General features: G+C 50.5%; 1 protein-coding gene across 2 annotated transcripts in view; it reads right to left on the bottom strand.

Moving 5' to 3' along the window:
• Positions 1-14,639, bottom strand: part of Irag1 (inositol 1,4,5-triphosphate receptor associated 1) — a 108,733-nt gene that overhangs the window by 45,194 nt on the left and 48,900 nt on the right. For both annotated transcript variants that reach the window (XM_059268848.1, XM_059268840.1), the window contains 8 exons: positions 13,736-13,836; positions 11,761-11,831; positions 9,585-9,758; positions 8,501-8,578; positions 7,809-7,861; positions 7,581-7,628; positions 6,593-7,204; positions 4,292-4,370 (listed from right to left, as the gene is read on the bottom strand). In XM_059268848.1, coding sequence (XP_059124831.1) covers positions 4,292-4,370; positions 6,593-7,204; positions 7,581-7,628; positions 7,809-7,861; positions 8,501-8,578; positions 9,585-9,758; positions 11,761-11,831; positions 13,736-13,836 — 1,216 coding nt within the window. The remainder of the gene's footprint in view (positions 1-4,291; positions 4,371-6,592; positions 7,205-7,580; positions 7,629-7,808; positions 7,862-8,500; positions 8,579-9,584; positions 9,759-11,760; positions 11,832-13,735; positions 13,837-14,639) is intronic.

The raw sequence follows: 14,639 nt of genomic DNA, 5'->3' as shown, positions 1-14,639 counted from the left end.
TAATAATAGCACATTATAACTGTCATCCTTTTCATTTCCTTGTTTTGAAACATAGAGTCATGCCGGGTGGTCGTGGTGCACACCTTTAATCCCAGCACTTGGGAGGCAGAGGCAGGCAAATCTCTGTGAGTTCTAGCCCAGCCTGGTCTACAAAGTGAGTTCCAGGACAGCCATAACTACACAGAGAAACCCTGTCTCAAAAAAATAAATAATTAAAAAAAAGAAATATAGAGTCACTCTGTAGCCCAGGCTGGCCTCAACTTGGAGTCCTCCTGCCTCAGCCTCCTGCCTGCTAGGATTACAGGCATGTGCCCTCATGTCTCATGTTCTACTTTGCTTCTCTGTTGCTGTGATGAAACACTGACCCAAAACAACATGGGGAGGAAAGGGCTTATCTGGCTTACAGGTCACAGTCCATCATCATCAGGGGAAGCCAGGGCAGAGGCTCAAGGCAGGAACCTGGAGGCAGGAACTGGAGCAGAACCATGGAGGAACACCGCTTACTGGCTTGCATTTTAGCTGATTCCAGATCCAGTCAAGTTGACAACCAAGATCAGCCACCATACCTGGCTATAACTGTCATTAGTAATGACCTCCTGCTTCTTACTTTATTATATTCTGGTCAGAAGGACCAAATCAGAACAAAATCCAGAAATTGTCATGCTTAGAAGAGAAATATACACATACATTTGGAACATTTGATAAGAAGTGAGTATATCTACACTGATCCAGAGACACTCAAGTCTGAGAATTTATCCCAAGGGAATTCCTTAAAAGAAAGAAGAAACAAAACAAAACAACCCCACAAGCACAAAGACAAAACGACAAAACTGTTTATAACAGATGGAGAACTATAAACATCTGAAATATTTTACAATAGAGATGGTCACACAGAAGGAAATATGAACCATTCAGCCATAAATATGAAATCTAAATACATCTAGTTATGATAACTTCAGTGAAACAAATCTTTAAAAGGAAGTTATATCTACACCATCAAATCAACTTAGGAAAAACAGTAGATACTGGAAAGAATAAAACTGTGACGGGGCTATGTATAAAAGCTTTTTTAAGGATTTCTTTACTTTGTGTGTATGAGTGGTTTGCATGCTTATGCACCATATAGGTGCCTGGTGTTGGAGGAGGCAAGAAGAGGGTGTTGGCTCCCTGGAACTATAGTTACCGACAGTCATGAGCTGTCATGTGGGTGCTGGGAAGCAAGCCCATGTCCTCGGCAAGAGCAGCAAGTGCTCTTAACTGCTGGGCCATCTCTCCAGCCTCATGTATAGAAAATCTTAAGAGGTTTTTTTAGTGTTTTGATTAAAAAAAAATTACAAGTGAAGAGGATACATTTAGAAGGACACCTCTAAATATGGTTAGTGTTTTGTGAGTATGCATATTTATAAACATATGTGGTTTAAATCCATGTATGTGTACAGAGGGTAGAGGAAGATGTTGGGTGCTCTTGCTCTGGCATTCTTTATCTTACACCTTGAGGTTTCTGGAGGTAAGCTGCAGCCAGCTAACCACATCAGCCCTCCTGTCTCCATCCCTCACAGCTCCGATGTTACAGACATGCATTGTGGCCACAACTGGATTTTTATGTGGGTGCTGGGGATTCAAACTCAGAACCTCATGCTTGTAGAATGAGCACACCCACCCTTGAGCCTTCTCCCTAACTCCAAGATGGGTGGTTTGTTGGTTTGTTTTGGCTTCTTAAGGCAGGGTCTCGCTACATAGCCTTGGCTGTCCTAGAACTCACTCTGTAGACCAGGCTGACCTTGAACTCACAGAGATCCTCCAGCCTCTGCCTCCAGAATGCTAGGATTAAAGGCATTTGCCACCACACCCGGCTCAAGATGGTCAATATTTTAAAAATAATTTAGCCTTTAAAAATGTTTTCCTAGAGATTTTACCTCTGGGAGCCTTGTTAATGCTGAGTAGGTATTAGTTATTGTATTTCAGCCCAGAACTTTTCACTCCCCAGTGATACCCAGAGTAGTCTCACATGGCAATTTATAAGATGACTGACACTGGCCATGGACAGTGTGAGGGGGAGTGTGCCTTTCCAAAGGTGCTCTATGAGGCCTGGGACCCACTAGAACCCACAGGAGAAAGGCAGAAGTTTCCAGAAAGTGGTCTTGCAGTCACTGTCCTGCTCCCCATGCGCTGGTCTCCTCTGGATTAGTTTATTTAAAATAAAATGAAGCTAAAACATGTTTGAGAACTGCTCCTGGGATGGCTAAGCACGTGATGACGTCAGTAGCTCTTGGGGCCTCAGTTTCCTAACAGTCAATGAAGGCAGACATCCCTGCCTCTTAGTTTCCTGGGAGAAGATTGAATCAGAGTCCCAAATGACTTAGTCTGCAAAATGCTAGAGAGAATTTACTGAGATGATATGAAGAGAGGTAGGGTAAAATATTGTACAGCCTCGTTTATGTGAGGGACCTAGAGAAGGCACAATCCACACAAACAGGAAGTGGCATGGTGGTGGCAAGGGGCTGGGGGAGGGGCATGGGCAGCTGGTGTCTTGTGGGTGTGGAGCTGCAATTAGGGAAGATGAAAAGGCTCTGTGGATGGACGGGGTGACGGCTGCACAATAGACCATGACTGGACTCAAAGCTGCTGAACCACATGCTGAAAATGATTAATGCCACATATGTGTTATATATAACACTGTATACATCACCACTTAACAGATGGCTAAATGCCAGCAAAAGCAAAGATAAGATCTAGACATAAATACAAAATAAGCCAGGAAAGGGGGGATTTTAGAGCAGGCGGACTTACCCACCGCTTTAAGACACAGGTACAATGATTCAGAGGGCAGGGGTGACGGCAACAGAGCATATACAAAGCACAGGGGCAAGGTGGTGAGTGTCCACAGGGTACAGGCCTGGAGAAGAGGGAAGGACAGGGAGCCTGCCCTTCTAGAAGTATCCCTCCGAACACATTCCTTCTCCTCTGCCCATCATGAAGCACTCTGGTTATAGGTCGCTTTTATGCAGCTGTCTCAGAAACTCCTCTGTGAACTCTTACAACCTCATCCATTTGACCCTTCATAAATACTTACTCAGGGCCTACTAGTGCCAGGCACCGTTGTAAGCATGCAGCCTACAATATGTGTAAAGACACACGTGTGTACACAACTGACTCTCGCGGCCTCTAGGGATCGCGACATGTACCAGGTGCTGTTCTAGGTACACTGTAAATACGCTAATTCATGTACTCTCCTTGATAACATTCAAGGCAACTAGGACAGCCCGTGTTACAAGGTGTGAGTGGGAATTGGGTCTGGTGAGGCTTGTTCAGTCAGCAGCAGAGCCAGGGTGAACAGCTGGGGCTCACACAGGGACATTGGCGAACTCAAGGGAAGAGCAAACTCAGGCGGGGACAGGGAGGGTCCTTGCCTTATTTTCAGAGAAGTGTGGTAGAGTGTGGGGCAGTGGAAGCAAAGCCCTGGAGGGCAGGGCTGGGTTGTGGACTTTGCGGTGACAGCAGATTAGAAAGAGAGAGCGCTGGTGTCTTGGAAAGAGGAACCGATCTATTTGGGTGGCTTCCTGTGTGTGAGGGGGAAGGCAGTGCCAAAAGTTCAGGCCTGGGGCACTTTCCAGACCCACTGTCACTAACAGGGCTGGGGTGGCAGGAAGGAGACAGGCTTGGGCACGCTCTGCCTCAGTGGGCTGTTCAATGGGCTTCCCCCGCTCAGGCACAAGTACTGATGGGAAATCTGGTGTTCGCATGTGAAACACCCTTGACTCAGTGGACTAGCCAGTCCTGGGAGGGCACCAGGGAGGGCAAGCGGGGGTGGGGGTGGGGGGAGCAGGGAGGGCAAGCAGGGGGAGGGGGCAAGGGGGGCAAGAAGGGAGGGCAAGCAGGGGGAGGGGGCAAGGGGGCAAGAAGGGAGGGCAAGCAGGGAGAAGGGGGCAAGGGGGGCAAGCAGGGAGGGCAAGCAGGGGGAGGGGGCAAGGGGGGCAAGAAGGGAGGGCATGCAGGGAGGGCAAGCAGGGGGGGAGGGGAGGGGTGGCAAGAAGGGAGGGTAAGCAGGGAGGGTAAGCGGGGGGGGGGGGGGGGGTAAGCAGGGGGGGTAAGCAGGGAGGGTAACCAGGGGGGTAAGCAGAGAGGGTAAACGTGGGGGGGTAAGCAGGGGGGGTAAGCAGGGGAGGTAAGCAGGGGGGGTAAGCATGGGGGGTAAGCGGGGAGGGTAAGCAGGGGGGGTAAGCGGGGGAAGCAGGGAGGGTAAGCGGGGGTGGGGGTGGTGGGGGGTGGTAAGCAGGCCCCAGCAACCTACCTTTGTCCTGCTCTGCAGCTTCACTCAGTTCAGGAAGCTTGAACCCCACCAGGTTCTGGTTTCTCATCATGATGTGTTCCTTGGTGAGAAGGGGAACAGACACAGTTCAGAGGACACACCAGGCCAGACTCTTCTCTCTGTTCCCTACGGCTCTGTTACCACTCAGCCTCAGGTGGGTTTCCAAGGACGGTGGCCAGAGTGGGTAAGTTGGCATGACGTGGTATGGGGAGGCCAGAGGGGCACAAGGTCCTCTCCCGGCCCATAAAAGGGCCTGAAATCCCACCATTTGTGCCGCACTCATCGTGTTAAGAACCACCTCCCACACAACCTGCTTGTAAGTTCTGGGCCTCAGGGGAAATGAACTGCCCGGCCTTACTGTGAGGGGTGTGTAGGGACTGTGGAGTCCTCAGGGACTAAGGACTTTGACACTAAGGTCCTGAATATGCATGCAGCTGCTTCTGGGAGCAATTACTGAAGGACGCGTAGCTGGCAGTGGCTTCCTGCCCTCCTCTTCTGTTAAGTGACAGTCCTTCTTCAATGACCTTTATGGCCTGAGAGTCTGCCTGGGGGACTGAGCAGGCGGAGCTAGGGTGAGGGTGTTGTGGACCCAGCAGGCCACTCTTGCTCCAATTCCTGTCAGACTAGAGCCCTCTAGTGGGATCCTGGTGCCATCCAAGGGTTTTCAGCCTCCTGGTGACAGAAGCCACTTGAGTGACTGGCCTCTGAGTAAAAGAGGAAAGAAAGAGGCCAAGAGAGAGCACTCGGGAGCCAACAGAGCCCAGGCCATGCCCTTGATGACATACTTAGCAAGCCAGAGGTCCAGAGCCCCTCAGCGGTCAGCACAGCGGACAGGGTGCAGAGTGTGCGCCGGCCGCCGTTGCCAGACCAGCTGGGGCATGAGCATCTGGACTCTCTGCAACTTCCTGGGCTGAGAAAGTGACCTGAAGGGGTGTGGGGAGTTCTGAGGGAGTGGTTTACTCTCCCAGCATTTGAAGAGCATGATGGTGAACCCCCAGATGTCTGCCCACTTCGTTTCCTCTTGCCTTCATCACAGATGTGGGGTGAGGCCCACTGTGGGTGGCTCTGCCGGACCTTGTTCTAAGCTACCAGGTACCGTGGGCTCCGGAGTGGAGGATGGGGGTTCTATGTGGAGTGTTCATCTTCCTAAGCCTCCACCCCAAAACATCAGAGAAGATCAAGATTCTCTCTCTCTCTCTCTCTCTCTCTCTCTCTCTCTCTCTCTCTATCTATCTATCTATCTATCTATCTATCTATCTCTCATCTATATCTATCTATGACTGGCTTCCAAGTCACTATATAGCTGAACATGACATTGAATTTCTGATCCTCCTGCCTCTGCCCCTTGGGTGCTGGCATTATAGGCCTGAGCTACCACCACACATGGTTTTATGTGATTCTGAGAACCCAGATCTTTGTGCATGCTGGTGTGCACACACTCTACAACTGAGCCACTTCCTCAGCCTCAGGGAAGCTCTCTGGACAGCACAGTGGCCTGTTAGGATGTGTCCTTGCTAGTGTAGATATTCCCATTGGAGCTGGAGCCCTACAGACCCTCACTTCCTCTCCCCAGTAGAAGAGCCAGGAGATAGTGTCCTCCTCCAGGCCCTAATCTATAGGATCCCAGTCTCCTTGACCTGGATTGAGGTTGGCCTTCTGAGAGAGAAGGGACTGAATCAGGACTATTTTAATCCAGTTAACCCCTCCCTTTTACAATCCGGCCTCCCCTTCCTCCTCCACAGTCACACATTGTATAGCAGGGCAGCCCCCTGACTGACCACTGTCCTAATTTGATGACCAATGGAAGTTGAGGACACTGAAAGAAATTCACCATGGAAGAACAGCCCCTTGCAGACATCATCATAGTGGTCCTTGAGTCTAAGGTCCTTGGTTAATAGGTACCAGGAGGGCAGGCTGGATGTCATTACAAAAGAAAAGCCTGCTTATGCTGGTCTCACCCAAGTCTAGGCATGACCAGATACTCCATCAAAGGCTCTTGCCCCTAGATGTAGCTGGAGGAGGAAGACAACCCTGGATAAGGATTCCATATGGCCAGCTTCCCCTGAGCATGGCTAAATGTGACTTCTATCTATTAACAAGAGCCAAAGGCACCTGAAGGTGCTGCTATGGAGATGTGACACTGACGGAACTGGCTTTTCAGGGTCAAGTTTGGGACTCCCTGAGGTCCAAGCTGCCCTGTCTCAGGGCGCAGCCTGAGTACGAAAGTCTGTAGCTCATGGGGGACCTGGCATGCACACACTGTGCATGGGGGCAGGAACCCACCTCCCGAAGCTTGGTCAGTTTCTGCATGCGCACAGGCTGAACTTGTATCTGGAAGTCTTTGAGCCCAGGTGGCTTGGCTGGTTTGGCTTTGCCTGGAAACCGCTTCTCTTCCTCTGCCAGAGGCAGCTTGGCAAGTACCTTCTGCAGCAGGGGACCAGGTTCGTCAGGGCTGCTGTCCCAGGAGACTCCCCGTATCAAGGGGGGCCGGGACACAGGGGGCCGCAGTTCAGCTTTGGGGCCAGCCTTGGGCCCCACAGGCTCTCCAGCAGAGCCTTGTCCCCGGGGATGTGGAGAGACAGTTCCTCCAGAGCCTTGTACTGTGCTTCTGGGCAGAGGGCTGCCTTCCCTGGCTGTCTTCAGGGGCTGTCTCCCCAGCTCCATCTCGGCAGGGCCAGGCTGGGGGCTGTTCAGGGCCATTTTCCCACTGATGCTCGCTCCAGAAGCCTGAGCCATGGGTGTGGCCTCCGGATGCTGAAGGGGGTCAAAGTTTTCCTTTTGTTCTACTGTAAGTGCTTTGGATTTCTCCACTGTGGGAGAGCGGGGAGCCAGTCTGCCTTGAGACACTTTCCTCTGGTCATTCTGCTTCCGGTCGGCTAGCCCTTTGGAGACATTCTGAAAGAGACAGGTAGCGTTGGGACCCTGGAGGCAGGCTGAGGAGACTCAGACCTTGACAAGAGGCCTATTTATGTATATGCAAATGCAGTGAGCCCCAGCTTCCCTGCAACTTCTCTGGAGCTGAGAGGAGCAACGGATATGTCTGACTGTGGCTGGATTTGGGGGTGCAGGATCACTCTTCTGGGGCCTGCCTTACCTCTTTCCCTCTCAGACTTCCATCTCATAAGATGGAGGCGTCTTCTGCTTGCCCCAGCACCCACCCTCTACACATCCATGTCCATACATCTCGAGGGTGCCCAGGCGCCAGCCCAGGCTTCTGAGACCACGTTCCCCACATTCAAATCTTTGCAAAGTGAGCAAAGCACAAACTCACAGGCTCGCCGAGGTGAGGTGAGGAGATGTCGGCCTCATGCCCCTTTTGCTGAGGAAGAAAACACAGGTCAGCAGCAATGGGAAGAGGCCTGCGCCCTCTTAAAGCTTAGCAGGGTGTGTAAATGCCCCCCTTCAGCCCGCGCCTCCCTCATTCAGGGGTTACAGAGGGTCCAGGGATGGTAGGAAAAAGATCCACTGGCCTAGAAGTAGCAGACGGGTGTGGTGTTACCTGCGGTGGTGCTCCCGGCAAAGGGGACTGTGGGCCACTGCCTGTGTCGAAATCTGCAATGCGCCAGTGAAGGTAAGTGATGTCATCACCTAGCCCTGCATTTGTCACTTTGACATCAGTTCACCCCTGCCCCCTGTCCCCCCCACCACAAAACCTCTTTGAGCCCTCAGTTGTAAGGTCTGGCAGTTAAAGCGCTGTTGCTGCTCACCTGCCAGCATTAAATTACCATAGAAACCAAATAAGGAAAGAAAGTCATGGGGGACCTCAAGGTTTGATAATTAGGAAGCATCTGTGCATATTGGATCCCGGGCTTGCCCTCCAGCACTGGCAAGGGCAGGCTGCCCACTGTGGTACTCTGGTGGCTGAGGGCATGGCTCTGAACACAGCCCGGAAAGGAAGATCCTGAAATGCATCCTAGGCTTGGAGAGGTAGCCCGGTGGTAGAGTGCTTACCTTGCGTGTGTGAGGGCCTAGGTTCAGCCCTAGCACCACAAAAACAAACAAAACTCAGAGTGGTCCAAATAGGAGGAGTCAAAATTATCTGTGATGACCCCTCTCTGAGCAAAGAGCACCCATCATAGCCCCCTTCCCGTGACCTCAGGCCTGCCCTCACTCAGTCTGTCTTCTGCTGCTTGTCATATTATTCCCAACCCTCAAAGCCTGCCCCCATTGAGGGGGTGGGGTCAGCCTCACCTGGTGGCGTGGAGATGGTGAGTGAGCAGCTCCTAGAGGGTGTAGGAGAAGCTCCAGGGCTGAGGTTTGGGGAAACAGCTGTAGAAACAAACAACACCTGGCTGGCATTCATGAAGGGCTATGACTTCCACCATCTAACAAACGCTCCTCTCAGAGATTTCACCCCAGGAACCCAGACTGCCTTGTCAAAGTCAAGGGCTGGTTCTATTACACCCCAACTTTTGCTATGGCCACCTCAGCAGAGGGACCTTCAAGTAATTTCCAGTGTGGGGTCCTATTCCTTAGCCTGCTAGGCCTGACCTCGGAGGACTTTCTAGAAACTGAGGACCTGGCATTGTTTGACAGGAAAAGCATGCAAGGCTGCACTTTCTAGATGTTGTGGGACCACTCTGATTTCAAACGCTCTCCTTGTCCTCCAAGATCATTAATCTAAAACCCACATCATCTTTGCTTTCAGGAAGGAGAGAAACCACAGCTCAGGGTGGCAGGGGGTCCTGGGAAAATCATCTCCCTAGCCCAGAATTTCTCTCGAAGTCTGTCTCTTCTCCAGAGTTGGAGAAGGAGCTTAGACCGCCTCCTCAGACCTATGCTAGGGAGATGCCCACCCCAGAGCAGGGTCTTCATAGGGAGGGTAGGAATGTTAGGCAGACTGTGTTGTGCAGGGCCACGAAAGGGTTGGTGCATGTGGGAATTGCACAGGGTTTCTCTGCATGAGTGCTATGGACCTAGGCATTGATGAAGGAGAGAGGTTGGGACCAAATAAGAACATGGGTGTCATCTGGAATGGTATTTGTCCACCCATGGGGAAGGCCCAAAAGCAAACACAGGAGAGTTCTCGAGGTAGAGTTGGCTGAGTGTATTAGAACTCTGGAAGCTGAGCACAATGGCTTCTCAAGGGGGCATCTCTGCACGGCTTAGGCCTTCTAGAACCTCTAGAAAGGCAAAAGGAACAGGTCACTTGAAGCCCACCCTCTTGGAAACAAGGTCCCTCTGCAGCTGGGGCCTGGTCCTCCCATGCCCTCCCCCAGCCCAGCCTCAGAGGGGCTCAGGGCAGCTACCTGCCCTGCTGCTGGTCCTGCCCTACCTGATGGGGAGTCTCCGGGGCTGCTCCTTGATTTCCTCCCGCGGCGGGTCAGGAATCGCTCACTCACCAACTTGGCTTCTTCCAGAAGTGCCAGGTTTTTCTTCTTGTCCTCCTCTGAGATGCTGATGTCTGGCAGCTGGTCATTTACCAAGTCAATGACATGTCCTGTGGGGTCTGAAGAAAGAGAATGAACTTCCAGTGACAACCACCTCATCTTAGAGGTCCTGCCACGTCAGAACTCAGCTATATCGCGATGTCAGGATGGAGGGCATGGAGACAGACAGTGGCTTCCTCAGCAGGCCTGGCTCCTCTGGCTTCTAGCCTCTGTCAGAAAGGTTCAGGAAGCACACTTGGGTTCCAAGAGCTGTCCTAACTCTGCTTTCAAGGGAGTCCTACCTTCATGCTCTGTTTCTTTACAAGCTAGTCAGTGGGTAGCTAGGGACAAAGCTCAAAGCTGCTGTCCCGAACCCCAGCTGCAATCCCATGGTCACCTTTCTCTTTTTCCTGCTTATCCTTCCCCAAACTGCCCCTTCTCCAGAAGTGCCCTGGATGAGCTGACTGGGTGGCACTATCTCCTTGCCAGGCATCCCTTCTTCTTTAGTTTCCATGTCCAAGACCTGGCCCAGGCATAGCATTTACCTATAAGTGTCTTTGGGACCTGTCCCTGTTTCTATTCCTGTTTACAAGCTCTTACTTAAACAGTTCCTGAGAAGCCCCTGTCTTCAAACCAATCTCTGCCCCCTGGTCTATTGCCTATAGAATGACCTTTCTAGCAGCCATATCCGATCATGCTGTTCTCCTGCCTCATCCTATGGAAACTACTCAGAGTCCCCAGCATCACATCTAAACAGATCACCAACTTTGCTGGCTCTATATCCTCCTTCCAAGACTTTGTCTGACTCTAGCCCTTCTGTGGTTCACTCCCAGTCTGCCTCCCCTGCCTCCAGGCATGCCTCTTCCGGAAGTGGCTCTTCATCTTCACTGGGAGAAACCCTCTGAATCACCATTAAACAACTCAGGAAGAGCTAGCCATCCCCACCCACAACTCTGCATCAAGAGCCAAGGTTAAGTGGGAGTGGGTCCCAAACCAGCTCTGGCCAGTCAAGCAATGCCATCTAGGCTGCCCCAGGGATGGGCTAGGGGTGACCACGTGAGGCTAGTGAGAAACCATCATGGGAACTGAGAGGGAAGAAGGGCTTCACAGAAGAGACAGAAGTGTGGAGGTGCAGCCAGCCATTTGTTCCCATGAACGAAGCGTCTTCCCAGGAAGAAGGCTTGCACATTAAAGGAGATGAGAGACGGAACGGTACACTACCTAGCAACCCAAATGGAGTGCCTGGATCCCACAGTACCTGAAATCATAGACCCTGAAGGAGGAGGAGATGGTGGTGGAGGAAGACAGCAAGGAGAGGGGGAAGGAAAAGGGGGAGGGGACGGGAAGAGGACCTTATTATTTTAGAGCAAGCTAATATGAGGCTCCATCCTTTGCAGTGGTTGGGACACATAGACGCGGCACAGTATTCAGGCGTTTGGCTGCTACAGGACTCTGGGGTGACTCCAGCTTCCTATCACATCTCTTCTTCTACCTACAGCACCAATCTCCCTCCTGTGTGTCCATCTCTTTAAGGGGAAACTCAAATACCACTTTCCTTGGAATGTCTGCACATCTTCCCTCTCCCCTGGGAGGAGTGGGCCCCTTCTTACCTTGGATTCCTTAGTTCTCCCATGAACGGGCCTTTAGCAACTCTACCGGCTCATTTCCCGATACCCTTATACAGTGTAATCAACACTGAATACAAAAACCAAGTCTATGTGACCCCTGTCCTTTAATGGTCCCATGAAGGTATGAAAAAACACTAGTAGGAACCAGCAGGTGAGCACAGGTACCAGCCTTTCACATGGGCACACTCCCACCTGGATGTCACCTGCCCAGTACAGCCCCCTGACTCTGCCCTTGAGACCAGTGCTGAGCATCACTTGTCTGTCTTCTCTGACTTCTTCATCTTCTTCTTCATTCTGACATTGAAACTAGACATCATTTCTTCTGGACCCAAATATGGAGAGGCTGATCTCCTCTACCCTTTGAGCTTGGGAGAGGAAAAGAGGCCGAGTCCGACTAAGCGCAGCCAGCTCACACTTGCTACTCAAATACATCCTCCTATTGACCAGCCCTTACCCACAGAAGTCAGCGAAGCTGTGGAGACCTTCAGATGTCGGTGGGAAAGCCTTCGGTGGGGGCTGGGAGCTCTGAAAGACAGGACATGGTCATCCTGTTAGGAAATCTACTTGGAGAAGTAGATGAGATGCCTCTACAGTCTCTCAGTGTCATCCCAGAGCATCATCTTATGGGCACACACCGGAGTCCTCTGACTGTCACCTTAGGAGTGTGTTCAATGGATGAATTCCCAGGCCGTACTCCATTCCCCCACCTCAGAGCCCCTGGGAGTGTCATAGACTCAGCAGTTCTCTATGCCATTCTGTTGCCCACTCAAGGTATCCAAGCCCACTCTCAGGGCTGAAACTTTACTACAGTATTTACTGTACATGAGGACCCAGACTCTATGTAGAGCTGTCTTGTGGATCCCTTATGAAATAAACATAGGAGCTGGTAGAGACATGGATGATTTCTTTTTTGAGAGAGAAGATCAGAACATGGTTTCACTGCCCTGCAAAACATGAAGCTTTTATGTTTTGATAAAGCTTTTATGCTTTATAGCCTTGGCTGTAGACCAGGCTGGCCTCAAACTTACAGAGATCCACGTGCCTCTGCTGCCTGAATGCTGGGATTAAAGGCACGCACTACCACTGCCCAGCTACATGTAGCTCTTTTTCAAGATTTATTTTTAATTATGTATGTGTGTGCATGTATTTGCAGATGTATGAGGAGGCCAAGGCATCAGATTCTCCTGGAACTGGAGTTACGGATAGTTATGAGCAACCAAATTTGGGTGGTGAGAACCGAACTCAGGTCCTCTGCGAGAATAGTATGTGCTCTTGACTGCTGAGCCAACTCTCCAGCCCCATGAGGCTGTCTTATCTGACTTCACAATTTTATTCGTTTTTCCACCCACTCCCACATTGATTATACATGTATTTTCATTTCTTACATCTTCCTTGGTATCCACTCTGCCCTTTTGCTTCTACCCTTAATTAATGGATACAGAAGGCTTTGACGTGCATACTCACTCTGGGTTTGTTTTCTCCCAGAGACAGGGTTTCTCTGTGTAGCCCTAGGCTGGTCTCAAACTCACAGAGCTCCACCAGCCTCTACCTCCCCAGGGCTGGGATTAAAGGAGTGTGCCACCACACCCGGCTTCACTCTATCTTACAAGAATCACCCTCTGACTAATGTGGTGTTGACCCTCAAACCCAGGGCCTCGTACTTGCTAGGCCAGCACCTTCCCATAGATCTGTATCCCAATCCCTGACAGTTATCTTTTAATTTTATTGTAAGTGATACCTAGACAACCTCATCCCAGCTAGATCAATGCAGGGACCCATGGTGAGGGAAACAGGGACAGTGACATCCCTGTGATGGTGATCCACTGTCACTTCCAAAGGATTATCTTCCAAGGAGGACCCGGTTTGTCCACAGCAGGGCTCTATAGTCACAGGCCCACATCTTCCAGGTTTGTTTGAGAACACCTGGGCTGATATTATGGAAATTTTCCCTGCCATGATGTCTTGTGCTTTTCTTAAACTCTCACAGGGCCTAATATATGGGGCCAAATCCAAGAGCAAGAACTTCATTTTGGGAAAGAAGATAATAGAGGAAAAAAAAAATCCTGAATTCTTGTTCCCATTTTGAAAAGCTATGTGCCCATATTTATTTTAATTTTGAGATAAGGTTTCTTGTATCCCAGGCTGTATTTGAACTCCCCATGTAGCCAAGGATGATCTTGCACTTCTGATCTCCTGCCTCCGACTGAGTGCTGCAGTTACAGGTGTACCCCACCATACCCGGTTTATGTGATCCTGGGAATTAAACCCAGGGCTTCATACAGCATGGCAAGAAGCAAGCTACCAACTGAACTATATCCCCAGTCCTCTTTATTAGTAAAGTGATTTGGAGAAGAAGAAAGTATCTCTAGAAATAGAGCTATTGATCCCTCCGTTTTAGAAAGCATTGTTCCTCTGCCTGGGCTGCATACCTGTTGATCAGGTTTCGGTCGGTTTCTCCTTCAGGTGAACTGGCATCCCCCGTCAGGATGATTGTGGGAAGACTGCGAAATGGTCCTGCAGAGGGAGAGTCCTGGTGGTTTAGAGCAAAACACAAATGGAGTTAGGCCTGGGCTGGGGGAACATGCAGGGCCTTGGAACTGCAGCCTTTCCCACAGTGTGACTCCCCAGGCCATTGCCACAGGTCACCAACTCGGTATGTTGGTTTGTCTGTTTCAGCTTCCTGAAGGTATAACTGAGAAATAGAAATTGCATATATTCAAGGTGTGAAATTTTGTGTAGTACATTATGATATGGCTACAGATGAGCGAATGAACATATGGACTACCTCAGTTCTCTCTCTCCCTCCCTCCCTCCTTTCTTCCCTCCTGTGTGTGTGGGGTGCACTGCCATGTGGGTGCCAGGAATTAATCCAAGTCCTGAGTCAGTGCTCTTGACTGCTGAGTCCTCTCTCCAGCCCCTCAGTTTCTGCTTTCCTTGAAACTGAGTAATAAGCAATCTCAGGTCCATATTTCTGCATAGGAACTGTGGTCAGAATTCTAGCCTGGCCTGGTTCAGTCATTCAGGTCTATGGACTCAAAGCCTTCTGCTATGGCCTCTCCAGTGGCTTGGTGTGGCCTGCCTTTCTGGCGTACAAGATATTTAGATTTGAAATCTCCCTGATGCTCAGGTTCTTGTTAATGAGTCACTCTTGCCGCAGAAAGGCGAATCAACACTCCTATAATGTGCACAGGATTTTGTCTCAATTGAATATTTGAGCTCTAGAAATTCTCTTGTTGTGTCTGCCTGACTTAGTTAGAGCCCTTCTCATATGAATCCCCTGGTGAACAAGAGACGTATGTTGGCTAAAATTTCATTTTTCTACTCATGTATCAT

The sequence above is a fragment of the Peromyscus eremicus genome, chromosome 1 (assembly GCF_949786415.1).
Source record: "Peromyscus eremicus chromosome 1, PerEre_H2_v1, whole genome shotgun sequence".
NCBI classification, from domain to species: Eukaryota; Metazoa; Chordata; class Mammalia; order Rodentia; family Cricetidae; genus Peromyscus; species Peromyscus eremicus.
The sequence above is the reverse complement of the archived record's forward strand: the minus strand, read 5'-3'. Positions and strand labels throughout refer to the sequence as shown.